This window comes from Canis aureus, chromosome 18 (genome assembly GCF_053574225.1).
Source record: "Canis aureus isolate CA01 chromosome 18, VMU_Caureus_v.1.0, whole genome shotgun sequence".
Classification (NCBI taxonomy): Eukaryota; Metazoa; Chordata; class Mammalia; order Carnivora; family Canidae; genus Canis; species Canis aureus.
Window position 1 is genome coordinate 9,055,797 of NC_135628.1, and position 14,510 is coordinate 9,070,306.

General features: G+C 36.7%; 1 protein-coding gene across 2 annotated transcripts in view; it reads right to left on the reverse strand.

Annotated features, from left to right (window-relative positions):
• The window catches only part of ZNF277 (zinc finger protein 277), a 109,047-nt gene that overhangs the window by 38,887 nt on the left and 55,650 nt on the right, over positions 1-14,510 (reverse strand). Inside the window, exons 2-4 of one of the 2 annotated variants that reach the window (XM_077856139.1) lie at positions 10,766-10,967; positions 4,986-5,074; positions 4,629-4,711 (exon numbers count right to left, since the gene is read on the reverse strand). In XM_077856139.1, the coding sequence (XP_077712265.1) occupies positions 4,629-4,711; positions 4,986-5,074; positions 10,766-10,967 (374 nt within the window). The remainder of the gene's footprint in view (positions 1-4,628; positions 4,712-4,985; positions 5,075-10,765; positions 10,968-14,510) is intronic. The other variant, XM_077856140.1, reaches the window with a different exon arrangement.

A 14,510-nucleotide genomic window follows, 5' to 3' on the forward strand; every position in this document is an offset into this window, starting at 1 on the left:
AAATTCAAAGAAGTGTTAAATAGGAATCAAGCTTTTCAAAAAGAAAACTGGGAACACACACAAATCTCAGAAATGTCACAAGGAATCAGTGAGGTCTAGAAGAAAATGGAAAAAGAAATATGGTTTTAGCCTTAAGTCTGCTTTGGTAACCTCAAGTGAATGATTTAAACTCTACATACGTTCAGCTAGTCACATAAGAATTAAAAATAAAAATGGAGTTAGGGGAAAAATACCAACAAGAACTTAGTGATATATTGAATACTACTGAAGAACATTTAAATATAAGACAAAATTCCTGCCCTCAAAGAAATGACAGTCAATTTGAACTCAAAGCATATAAAGGCATTTAAAATAAATGCTTTATTGAGAATTCCAAACAAGAGTAAATATCAAAGAATATAATCCATATGCAAGTTACCATTAATGCAAATCAGTAGAGCAAATGTCACACTAGTACTCCAGTTTGAGGGTGCTTCCCTCATGGACTTGAGTTGAGATCCTATTGACATTAAACTGAGTTCAATTAAATATAGATTACATTATATATCTAGTACCATAAAGCAACTTAATTGGTTTATTTATTTTTTAAAAGGTTTCCTTTAATTTTAATCAATTAAATTTTTAAAATTTAAATTCAATTTGCCAACATATAGTATAATACCCAATGCTCATCCCATCAAGAGCCCTCCTTAGTGCCCGTCACCCAGTTACTCCATCTCGCCGCAACTTAATTGGTTTAAATTACATTTTCCAGAAGCTAGATTTAAACTCTGATGAATGAAGAGAAACCGTTTGATAAAATACAACCAATAACAAACAAAGAAAAAACTACCAAGCTGTGGCAGAATGAGTGACTTAACCCTCTGCGTGTATGATTCTTGGAAGGAGTTCTTAGAAGGCAAATAAGGACCAAGGGCATAAAATCTCTTCAAGAGTTCCAATACACGACAACCTACACAAAGCACCTTTCAGGAATGGCATAGCAATTCATATTCTTAAAAGGGGCTGAAAAAGTTCTTGTCCTTAATGGAAGAAAAAAGGTGTATTACTACTTTTGCTCAAAGTTGTTCCATTTGATCATAGGGACTTCTTTTCGGAAATGCCTGTTCCTGATATGTAGAGCTCATTATACATAAAAGAGAGCTACTCTGTCATCGTCCCAAACTTCCAAAGGAAGATCACCCACACTATCTTCATGCCTCCATAACTATAGAGCATAAAATTGTGAAGAAATGGCTAACTGTAAATTCAACCCAGCTTTCTGCTACTTGGCAAATCTTTTCTTAATGATTCTCTAGCCATGATTCCCAGAGGTAGCCTATTGTAAATCTCCTCTGCTTTCCCTTAACTCCAATCCTAGCCTGAATCCCTTCCCTACTTACACAGACCTGTCAGACTATGAGCATCCATGACAGAGCTGTTCCCAGAGTCTAGAATAAGAGGAAGGTGTATGGGAAGCAGAATAAATTACTACTAGACTGGCATGGCGATCCTTAAAAAGGCACACATCAAGCACATTTGGTTTAAGGTCCCATCTCTGCTTCTTGTTCACTATGTGGTCCTGGGAAAATTAGTCTTTCTATGACACAGTTCCCTCATGAATAGAACAGCGTTTAATAGCTACTGCATGTGGTTGACATAATGCAAGGACCTAAGGCAAGGCATGGCATATGGCTGGCACTTAGTAACTGTCAGCTTCTTTCCATATCTCCATGTTGGTCTGCTCTTGCCAGTTTGTCAGTTTTTTTTTTTTTTTTTTCATTTTAAAGATTTCATTTATTCATGAGAGACACAGAGAGAGAGAGAGAGAGGCAGAGACATAGGCAGAAGGAGAGGGAGGCTCCATGCAGGGAGGCCGGTGTGGGACTCGAACCTGGGACTCCAGGATCATGACCTGAGCCAAAGGCAGATGCTCAACTGCTGAGCCACCCAGGCGTCCCGAGTTTGTCAGCTTTAAGTGGATTTTTACATAGCTGAACTTATCTTTTCTTCTCTTCACTCCCATAGACAATGATGAGACATCGATGGGTCTTCACTACCAAGTCAATATTCTTGGCACTGAGGGATTTCTACAACTCAGCTCCATCTCATATCATTAAATCCATCTCATACTCCTCCTCCACAAATCTTTCTATCTTAGCCAGATTGGATTTAATCAACTTTCCTGACATCTTGAATACTTACTTAGGTCCACATGCATTTTTCCTCCCATTTCCACAACTCTCCAATTGCCCAAACCCATTTCATAGTTTAAGACCTAGTATTATTATTGTTATTTGTCTGCAATATTTATTGAGTGCTTTCTATGTGGCAGATACTGTTCTAAGTATATTATATGCAGTATCTACTTAATCTTCACAAGCCCTACAAGATATTCTATCATTGCCAGTACTGAGATAAGAACATATTTGCCTTTTTTCTCTAGACTTTATGCTCTTTTATGACATGAACCATGCCTTGCATTTTTTTCCTTTGTATGATTATCTAGTTAAGCAGGAATTCAACAAATATATATGTATATATGAACTGACTGTAATTTCACACTTTGTTTAGCTGCCCTAACACTATCACTTAGTCAGACTATAAAGTTGGTAAGAAGGTGTGATGTGATTTAATAAGAAACACATATTTGGTCTTTGTGCTTGTACATAGCTCCTAAAGTCCTAAGTGTCCAGAGCTATAGAAAAGTATTTTTTTGAATGTTACTGAGTTGACTTTTGGAAAGCACACAAGTAACCGAAGGATGAGGGATGGTTGCCAGTGGAACCAACCATGTGATGAGAGGGTAAGCATTTTCAGCAGTCCTCCTTCCTGTCTAGGAGGAGAGAGAGGATGGAGATTGAGTTCAATCATCAAAGGCCAATGAATTAATCAGTCATGTGTAAGTAATGAAGCCTCCACAAAAAACCCACTAAGACAAGGTTTGGAGAGCTTCCAGGCTGATGAATCAGAAAGGGTCCATGTGCTGTCTTACTGGGCCCCAAACTCTGTAGGGACAGAAGCTCCTTTGCTTGAGATCTCATCCCATGCATGTATCTCTTCATCTGGCTATTTACACATATTCTTGGATATCCTTTGTAAATAAACTGGTAATGTAGACAGTAAACTGGTTTCCTAGAGGAATTTGCTTGGCAAATTAATCAAACCTAAGGTCAGGGCGAGGGGATCATGGAAACCTCTGATTTATTGTCAGTGGGTCAGAAGCAGAGGTAACAACCTGGACTTGAAATTGTCATTTAAAGTGGTGGACGGTTTTGTGGGACTGAGCCCTCAATCTGTGGAATCTGATAATATCTCTGGGCAGATAGCATTAGAATTGAGTTGAATTGTAGGACACCCAGCTGGTGCTGGAGAATTGCTTAGTGGCTTGAGGGGAAAAACATGTTGAAACTGGTGTCAGAATCTTAAAAGGTCACCTAAATTTTATACATCTATTATTTCTAGGAACTGAATCTATCTGCAGATACATAGTAGATTTTGTGTACAGAGCACTAGCAATGGCTGAAACAGTAGTTTGATATAAAGAAATCCTTGGAGGTACCAGGAATAGTTCAGTTTGATCATTCTTGATTAAGCCACTGTAACTGAGAAAAAACTCAAAGCAATAAAAAATTATGAGTAAGTACAAGTAAACAAATTCATCCTTGTTTGCAGATTTCTTAAGACATTACAATAGGGAAAGAAGAAAGACTTAAGAAGTCCTGTTTACTTACTGGGTTTGTTGCCACAGTAAAAGCATACTTTTTTTGACATATAAATCAAAATCCAACCATATCGTTTCTTCCTATATGAGAAATAATCATATGGGATGTTTACAGAATATAATGTGCTTCAGGAGACTTTTTCTTAAATCCTGTGACTATGATAGAATTTATTTTCTTAGATGTCTTGAGGATTTAGCAGAAACACTGAAATCACAGCTCTCTGTCATAACACTAGCCAAATCCAAAGACACAAGGAACACTTACAGGTAATCACCAAAGGAGGAACAAGTTATTTTCAAGTAATTGTTGAGGCTAAATCACAAATAATGGAAAACTGCACACTTTAAAAAAAATGAACCAATTTCTGTTCAACTTAGGAAAATAAAAATTTTCACACTTGTATATGTTGTTACCTTTTTTAAAGACCAAAAATGCTGAGATTTTCAAATTAGCTTGCTATGGTTGAAGTTGAAAGTGAGAAAGGCTACTATGATCAAACCATATGCTTAATTCATAAAGGGGAATAAAAGAAGTGCTAGTGCATAGCACATTCCAGTGAAGAGGAGAAAAAAAAAAAGTTAATTAATTCAACTCAATTTTAGCTGAGGGCATTTTTCCACGACTGCTGAACCCTAGCATGTGCCAGGCAGCTAAAATTACACTAAATGTGTAAGCTCTGTTGTTATTTTAGAGATAATCCAGGAAGCAAAACAAAGCCAAAAATTCTCACTGCATTTTTAACATGAAACGCTTTAATCTTCAATCAAGTGTATACTTTCCTTCTGTTTTAAGATTTTTATGTATTATCTCTTTTGTGTATGTTTGAAAGTTTACAGATTAAAAAGTGAAAACAAACAAAAAAGAATAACAAAAATGATTTTGCATATATTTCCAACATTGTTTATCATCTAAAACCATTCTTACCAGTCTCTGTTTCTGAAGTTCTTCTCTAAGTAGTCTATCTTCTGGTAAAACATCACATAACAAAAAGTAATTGTCTTGTTCTTCTGTTGAGAGATTAGGAAAATAAAGGAGAAATGATATTTATCATTTTTTTACAGAAGAATTTTTCCTTTAAAAAACATACATATATGTATGTCCATTAGGATGTCTCTTCTGGTATACAGTACTGTTTTAGCTTTATTGAAGTTAGGCAACATAAACAGGGCAATTTAATTTTAGCTATCATGAAAGTGAGAGAATTCTAATTTAAGAAAGTACGATTATTCCTTTGAATTTTTGGATTGTAGGGAAAAGATGGTAGCTAAGATGTATACTTACCAAGGGGAGCTGTGGAATTGATTCTTATCACACTACAAAAGTCTGTAATGGGCTGTTCAGTGAACCTTTTCCTCCAATATAAAATGTACCTTGGAATAATCAAACAGAAAGGATGGTAAGAAGACAATATACTACTTATTGTAGAGTGACAGGGTTTTATAAAACCATTTAATTATCCCAAAACAATATATCAAATGTTGATTGATAACTGCTAGAAAATTTACAAATGGAAAGGCAGTAGCGCATTTAGAAATATGAAATAAATATTTAATGAAATGAAATTACTCTGTAAAGGCATGGACATGATTAAACTTTACTATCCCCAAATTCAATAAATAGACATATGGGAAAGTTAAAATGAATTATTTTTATGTGATAATGAAGGTTTTAGAAATCACATCTAAGTTTATGTGAATTTAAAATGCAACAATGATTAAATAGGCTTTATCACACATTTCCAAGAAATTGAAAGTTGGGTGGTTATCTTATACATAAAAAGAACTGAAGGCAAAAAAAAATAATGCAATGAGAGGTTAGCCTAAATTAAATACCTATAAGACAAGATAGAAAAATTTTGCATGTGCACATTGTATCTGAAACAAGGCAGATTTTTGGAAAAATGGCCAAGCTTACAATTCTTGTACCTAATAAGCAGAGTTAGAAGAAGCATCCTGGGTAAATTTTTTTTTTTTTTTTATTTATGATAGGCACACAGTGAGAGAGAGAGAGGCAGAGACACAGGCAGAGGGAGAAGCAGGCTCCATGCACCGGGAGCCCGACGTGGGACTCGATCCCGGATCTCCAGGATCGCGCCCTGGGCCAAAGGCAGGCGCTAAACCGCTGCGCCACCCAGGGATCCCCCATCCTGGGTAAATTTTAAAGCAAAGCGTAACACCCAGACCTGCACTGTCTGAGGAAAGAAGGAGCAAGATGAAACGGTTTAACAACCTGTTCATCTTCCCATTTATCTAACGCGATTTACATTGGCAACTGCATCTCATTTATCAAATGGTACCAAGAAGAGAAGGTAGCCTCTTTCATGGGGAGAAGGAACATGGAAAGGCTGACTCCATAGCTGACAGTTTATCAAGCTATATGGTTGATAAAAAACAACCAAAACACTTACAACAGAAAAAGAAAAATCCCTGAAAGGGATGGAACCTACTGAAATAGATTTAGTAATACATTGTAAAAATTTGGACATTTTAAATGGTTTGATATAGCAACTAGCAATGTTCTGTACATAGTAGGTTAACAAGAAATGGTTTTAAGAGATAGAAGAGCATTTAAAGATTCCTGTAAGCTTCTCTAAGTAGCCCTCAACTCGCACTATTTTGTCTCCTTTTTATTTTTCTTCCCCTTTGTCTGAACATTAATGTCCCAACCCCATGGTGCTCTACAGAAAGGGCATTCATGTATTTGAAAAAAGAATTATGTGCTGGGAGAGGTTTGAGAGAAAGAGAACTGTGACAGTTAAAAAATATAAATATGACAACACCGAATATAGAACATATAAGGAAAAGAAGTAAAGGAATAATGAATGAAAATAAAATCATGTTTTAGTTCTTTCTTCTCATGTACAACCACACTGTTGACCTGGATGATTATGTGAGGGGAGAACTCTTTCCTTATAGGACAGTGCTAGACCTTATCTTAAGAGATCTGAAAATGATGATCTGAGGCTGCATCCAGCTTAGCCTCAAACCATAAATATTGACACTATGGCTAGCTTGTTGGCTTCCATATTGGAAGTGTCAGATACAGGAGGCAAGTGCATGTCAGATCCATTAATGTGCACAAAAAGAAGAAAAGTATCTATAAAGGGCAGAAATATTATTCTTTGGTCACCTAGGGCAGTGACAGCACCATCCAGTTATCAGTATCTTACAGAGCAACTCTTATTCTCCATTTCCATTCTCCATTACTTATTCCCAGACCAGGGGAGAGAGAAAAAGGGAGAAATAAAAGGCAAGAGAAGACTTAAGAAAACAAAAATGACATTTCCAGCCACTTTTCTTATTCTCCCTTCAGTATATTTTCTACGGCAAAGTGGTGCAAGGGATGAAGGAACACAGGAGAACCTCTATTAGAGATGTCAGGAATAGAAATTGGATTGTTCTTCCAAACTGTACTACACAACCATCTATTTTCATGACTAATCAAATTCATACAGCAAAACTGGGTGCTGAGATAACAGACTTAAACAAAAACCAGGACAGTCAAGTTTGACAGGGAGTTTCATCATGGCTATTCCTACAATATACAATGGAGAGGTTCCTCACTCCTGATTACCACTCTACTGAAGACCATGTGGGGGCTATTCAATGTTAAGGGACCATTTTTTTCATGTTTTCTTACTTCTCTGGCTTATTTGAAGCTACAACTGTAGTCACTCAATATTTAAAGGTAGCCAAGAAATGACATGCAGTATGAATTCTTTATTTGGAGGATAGTTATCAAGGCATCTCGTACTTTGCTAAAAAGCCGTAAGAGTAGTTATTAGGTCATCAGCAAACACTTTTTTCTTTTGAAAGAATTTTAATGTTTCACGGAATTGTCTCCCAAAAAAATCCTTCTAGTAATCTTGCCTGTTCAGCCCCTCACTGTAATTGGTGTCCTTACTGACAGAGGTATAAAGATTTGAGATATGGCTGTTAATTAAGTAGCACTGAATGAGTGGAATTTAATATAGAAAGGGGCAAGAATTAAGGAGTTAGCATTTATCTTCTGGAAAAAATTTATTTACTGAATAAAGCTAGAAATGGTTCAGTATAAATAACTATGTTAAATGGCTCGAAGGAAAGATTTTTATTTTTGTTTTATTCTGTCTGAGAAAGTTTTACTACTGTTAGCTTTTTTCCAATAACGAAAATGTTAAATATATTTATATGAAAATTTACAGCACAATTTTTCCAGTAAAGCACAAAGTAAGTCTATCTCATCTATTATTTATCATCTTTATTACTTACTGTACTCAGAAGAAACAATTCCTCTCTGAGAAGTTATATATGTATACATACATACATCTATCTGTCTATCCACATATCCATGTAAATATCTATCTATCTATCTATCTATCTATCTATCTATCTATCTATCATCTATCTATCCACATATCCATGTAAATATATACACATACACCCACTCCCACAATTTTTCTGAAGAAAAAGTCATAAAACGTTGAGAAGATTTCAACTTAATTCTCACAGTCAATGTTTGCATTGTTTGAGAGAGGAATTTTTAGTTTCCCTAAATAGTAGACAGATACTATCTAAAGGAGACTGGATATATCAAAAAGCATTTAAAAGCAAGAGTTTATTCACATACATTCTTGGTCAATTTGAATGAACCACCAGAGTAAAGCTTATTGGGAGGACAGTTGACAAGGAAAATTTAGGTTTCCAAATTTAAAGTACATGTTAACCACACACTTTATTTAGAAAGCACTTATATATATCAGCTATGTTCTTTCTCTTTTAAATTAAAGCACCCATTTTATTGCATAACTACATTTAGAGGGTGATCGATTCCCCTCAATTAATTATTGACTCCTAAGTCTGAGACCTAGTAAATAATTTGATTTTCTTGCCCACATGCAGATGGGATTAATATCAATCATACAAAAGACAGATTTGTAAAAATATAGCTACTTAGCTATCATACATAAGAACAAAGGGAAAATACAAACTCTAGATACTTCTCACAGATTTTAGGAGAAAGAAAATCTCAATGTTACTCAATTATCACTGGTAGACCATATTTTTCTCCAATTCCCGAGGGAGAATTTGCATTTACATGACAAAGCAGAATAAAAGAAAATAAAGAAGATATTTACATCAAAGAAAAGCTGAGTGATACAACTTATAAAAGAATATCTCATTTGATAGTCCTGTCAATGGTTACTTGATAAGAATTTGAAGATCTCTAGCCTAAAAAGTATCTAAAACAAAACCAAAAGACCTGACTACATATAACTAGAAATCCTACATGAGGAAGCTCCCAGAATACTTCCCAAACACACACATCCACACACATCCATACACACACACACACACACACACACACACACAGAGGCATAAATACTTTAACTGAAAATAAAGACCAAGGAATGAGAATGAGAAATATTAAGTGCTTCCTCTGCAATTATGTAATAATTAGTTTATTCTACCAGCTGGTGGCATATATCACTCATATAACTGTCCTTTACTGTTGTGTTCTATCTCTGCTTAATCAGGCGACACCAAAATCTACTAAAAAATCGCAATGCTGAGTGGATTTAAGGGGTCATAATAATACAGAAAGCACCAGAGACATTCTGTATCAGTGCTAGGCAGTTGAGAGGAACATGAAGAGTTAGAGAATAGCTAATATTACTCCTGTAGGCATTCTGGCTATTACAACTTAAAAAAGAAAACCCTCATTCTTGAAGTTTAGAGTATTTAGGATCCTAAATTAAATTTTCTCCAAAGTTATAGTTTACAAATGGTAACTAGGTTTCCAGACCAGCATAAATACCTCTACAGAAAACTCAGTTATAGAAAACTATGATTTCAAATATATCTTTTGTAATCAAAATATAATAAAATTTTTGTCTACCATCTGGTGGATTTAAAAGATGTCTCAGAAAAAATAAAAATAAAAATAAAAATAAAAATAAGAATAAAAGATGTTCCAGGCACTGGCTGGTGCTACACATATCCTGTTTTATATAATATCCAACAATCTTACTTGAGTTGCTGTTATCCTCTTTTACTGATGAGGAAACTGATGCTTAAAGTGGTTTAAGTAATTTGTTACAAGTCACATGGTCAGGAAGTCACCAAGTCTGCATTCAACCCTATGCCTGGTTTCACAGTCCGCTTTTAGTAAAATAGCTTGTTGCTCTACAAGACCCATCATAAAAAAGCTGTTGCGTGCTAGGAATGATGTGGTCTGGCAGACACAGAGTTTAGATGCAGAGATACCATAACATCTGGGCTACTGCAATATTTTGTAGGGAAATCAGGGCAGAATATTGCAAAATGGGTCCTGGCCAGATACACCAAAACGCGAGCTTTCGGTAACTATACAAAGCCAGATAATTACCATGCTATTGTGGGTATGGAAAATGCTTCCAAGTGTCAACTAACAACAACATGAACATAACTACTTCACTCCATCTGCTTATGAAAAGGCATTTCTTTGTTGGCTAATTGAATTTAAATTAAAAAAAGGGAAGAAGATATTACACTGGAAAAAAGAGGCATTTCTGTTGAACAATCAGTTCCAGCAATTAGAAATTGGAAAAAAATAAATAATTGCTTATATTACAACTGGTAATAAGGATTGGTGTGGATATTCTAAGTCAGGTGCTCATAAACTGGAGTTTAGCTCACTCTGAGTCCTGGCTATGTAGGTGAAGTTCCTACATTTCACACATGCCCACTGTTGGCAGTTCTGCAACCACTCGCCTCTATCTATCTGTTCTTCATCCTCCTCATCTTCTTCCTCTTGGTACCTCATACACTGACCTCAACAACTGTCTACTCTTATACCCCTTTGGTTTTTGAATGACTTTTTCCCCCCTGATTCTCAATCTCATCACAGCACTTAAACTGAGAATTCTTTGGACAATACCCTTCTGGCTTCAACTAAAGATCTCCATTCCCAACAATGCTTGAAAAAGAATATGAGTTTTCCTATTTGCATAGGAATAATTTTATTTATAAACAAATATAAGTTATGCCTTTCCTTTATGGAATATTGGATTTAATTCATTTATGGTAAAAAACAAAATTTACCTTTGGAAATCAGCAACCAACTTGACATCAGCTATGACCATCTTATGTTCAATAATCATGTGCTTCAGAAGTTTGTCTTGTTCATCCATAGGAAAATGTTCTTCACAGAAAATACAAGGCACAGATGGAGAACCTTCTAAAGCGGTGGTGCCACCTGGACTTTCTGGCAGGGAAAGCGGCTCCAGGATACAATCCTTACTGTCTGGGAGAGAGAAAAAGCAAAAGCAAAAGCGGGGAGGGAAAAAAAAAAGCAAAAGGAAAAGCTGAAATCAACTCTTTAGGATCATTTCTCATCTCCTGCATTAAAAGGATTCTAATGATATTTACTTATTTCCAAAATGAAAAATACACAGTGTCAGAGAGCAGGATACTTTATTATCATTTTAAATAGATTCTGCAACCTAGAGGCAGGGAGTGTTGCAAAGCTGCTCAAACTCCCCATTTGCCGGCTTGAATGGGGGAAACCCATTTGTCAGAGCAGCTGTTCAAGCATTCTTGGACATTGGCCAATGGCAGCAATTCCGGGGGTACTTGTAGGGGGATGGCTGCAACATGCTGGGTTAAGGTTCTAAGGCCTGATTGTGACCTATGGTTGGTAGTCATCACACTATGGGAAGTAAATGGTATATACTGAGGCTCCAGATGATACCACGCCAGTGTTTAAGCTGCTTCCTGTTGCACCTGCAAACTCTTTTCCTGCTTCTGATTATTTGTCATGTGCAAGGAAGATAGCTCTCACACTGGGTTGACACAGCATGTGCTGGGTGGCCCAGGTGGCAGTTTTTAATGTTGATTTATGTCTACCATTTGCTTGTTACACAATTATATACCATAATTCAAGTCCTTGTGAAAAAGAGATGAATGTTCGATTACTAAACATACATGGTAAACATTTTTCCTGCCTAAACTTTCATTTTCCTAACATCACCTATGGTATCTATAAGAGTTGAGCTGTATAAGGTCTATAGGTCTGAATCCAGGTTTCAAACCATACCCAGTTGTGTCAGGAGCCCTCTTTAGTCTTTCAGGGGAGAAGGCTAGACCTGTCACCTTATGCAGTCTACTGAGTAGTTAGTAACTAGGCAACTATGGTAAGACATGTAGTATCTGAGGAAGGGTAGGGAATCTTCTTCATAAAGAAAGACAGCTATTCTGGGGTGTCTGGGTGGTGCAGTAGGTTAAGTGTTCACCTTTCGGTGTCAGCACAGGTCCAGATCTCTGGGTCATGATCTCAAGGTCGTAAGGTCAAGTCCCAAGTCTCAATCTGGGCTCAGTGTGGAGTCAGCTTAAGACTATCTCTCCCTATACCTCCAGCCCCTCCCCTCCATTGTCTCTTTTTCATTCTCTAAAATAAAATAAATAAATCTTAAAAAAAAAAAAAAAAAGACAGGTATTCCACAGAAAAGTCTTTGGAATTAGCTTCCTACTAACTTTATTTCTTGTTTTAATCTTACCTTACCTCATTTCTAAAGACCTTCTTAATTGCCTAGTTCATGCAATCAGTCACTGGGGTGCTGCCGACCATGGCCTCAACACTGGATAAGCATTCATTCACTCCACAAAAACCAGCTGAGTAGCTACTGAGTGCTAGTCTTTTCTGCTTAATGTTGCATAACAGGGTCCTTATTATCAAGGCTAAGGTGCCTGCAACCTGCTTGACAGCACAAATAAATTGAAAGGATAAAGAGAGATAGAAAGTATAGGGTTTGTGGGAACATGGGGACAGGAGAGTCATGTAACTGAGCTGGAGTGAGAAAGTGTCCCAAAGGACATGTCCTCTAGTACATCGCTCATAATACTCTGCTCATATTAAAGTATGCTGAATTAAACTTTTATCTTAGTTCCATAAAATAAATTTATTTATTTATTTATTTATTTATTTATTTATTTATTTATTTATTTATTTATTTTTTAAAGATTTATTTATTTATTCATTCAGAGAGAGCGAAGAGAGAGGCAGAGACAGGCAGAGGGAGAAGCAGGCTCCATGTAGGGAGCCTGATGTGGGACTCGATCCTGGGTCTCTAGGATCACACCCGGGGCTGCAGGCAGCGCTAAACCGCTGCGCCACCGGGGCTGCCCCATAAAATTATTTAATACCAGAAAAGGTGAGATAGATTATATATGACAAGGGAGAGAATATTTAAAATACACAAGCACTTCTAGAAGCACTATTAACAAAAGTGATGTGTTATCAACTTTTACATTCATTAAATTATACAATGGAACCAAGGAATTCTATAGTTTTTCACTTGTAGGTTAAATTCTGTGGGAAATTCGAGATGCCTGGGTGGCTCAGCGGTTGAGCATCTGCCTTTGGCTCAGGGTGTGATCCCGAGGTCCCAGGATTGAGTCCCACTTCGGGCTCCCTGCATGGAGCCTGCTTTTCCCTCTGCCTGGGTCTCTGCCTCTCTCTCTCTCTGTATCTCTCATGAATAAATAAATAAAATCTTAAGAAAAAATTCTGTGGGAAATTAAACCCTCATGTTAAAAACAGGATGGGGGAAGAGAGGCAATACTCTTATGAATCTATATTTTACATTTACTAGAACAAAAGACAACATATATTCTAAGTAAAGGTACCTTTGGTAAACATTGCCTGCCATCTAGAAAATAACAGGTACTGTCCTACACTCTTCTCCCCAAATCTGAATGATGTATGTATCTGAATTCATTTTTCCTGACTTCAAAAAAAAAAAACAAAACAAAAAACAGTATTAGCCATCACCAATAGCAAGAACAAACATTACTAGGTATTTGATATTTGTAAATTACCAGCAAAGGGCTTCAAGGCACTTGCTCAATCACAGCTACCTTTCCCAGTTAGTACTATTACTAAGAGAAAGTCTTCCAGATGAGACTGCTGAGACTTAGGAAAGTTAAATCAAGGGGCCTAAATAAGTAAGTTAAGCCTAAGTTCAAATACTACATTATTCTGCCTCCAGTTCCAAAAGGTATTTCCCCAAATGTGTTTTTCTTTAATGTGTCGATTCGGTACTATTTTGAATTCCTATGTATTTACAAGCCACACTTAATTTCTGTGTAATCTGCCCTGATTACAGAGTCCTGAAGTCTCCCTGGTACTACTTTCACCAAAAAAACTCAGTAGTCCACATCCTCCAAGAGCCACTGGGTACAGTTGGTCTCTGTCATTGTCGGTATGCTTTTCTGGGGTTTCTTTTTTTTTGTTTTAATTTATTTATGATAGTCATACAGAGAGAGAAAGAGAGAGAGGCAGAGACACAGGCAGAGGGAGAAGCAGGCTTCATGCACCGGGAGCCTGACGTAGGATTCGATCCCGGGTCTCCAGGATCGCGCCCTGGGCCAAAGGCAGGTGCTAAACCGCTGTGCCACCCAGGGATCCCCTTTTCTGGGGTTTCACTACAAACTCTCTAATATTCTGTGGTTCATTTCTCCTCCTTTTTGTATGTTCAATGCACAGTTCTCTTTCTTCAAATTATTCCTAAGAGAATGAAACTAAATGTTCACACACACTAGAACCAAACCCTTATGGTTACGGTAAAGGCATACAGGAACAAAATCATAACTATACAAATTTCATGTATGAGGAACTTGTGGTTTAGGGGGTACTAAGTTGTTTTGGGAACTCAAGGTACTATGTAATCCAGAAAAAATTTTTTGAAGATATTTATTTGAGAGAGGGAGATAGCGAGTGTGTGTACAGGGAGGAGGGGCAGAGAGGGAGAGAGAAACTTTAAGCAGACTCCATGCTGAAAGTGGAGCC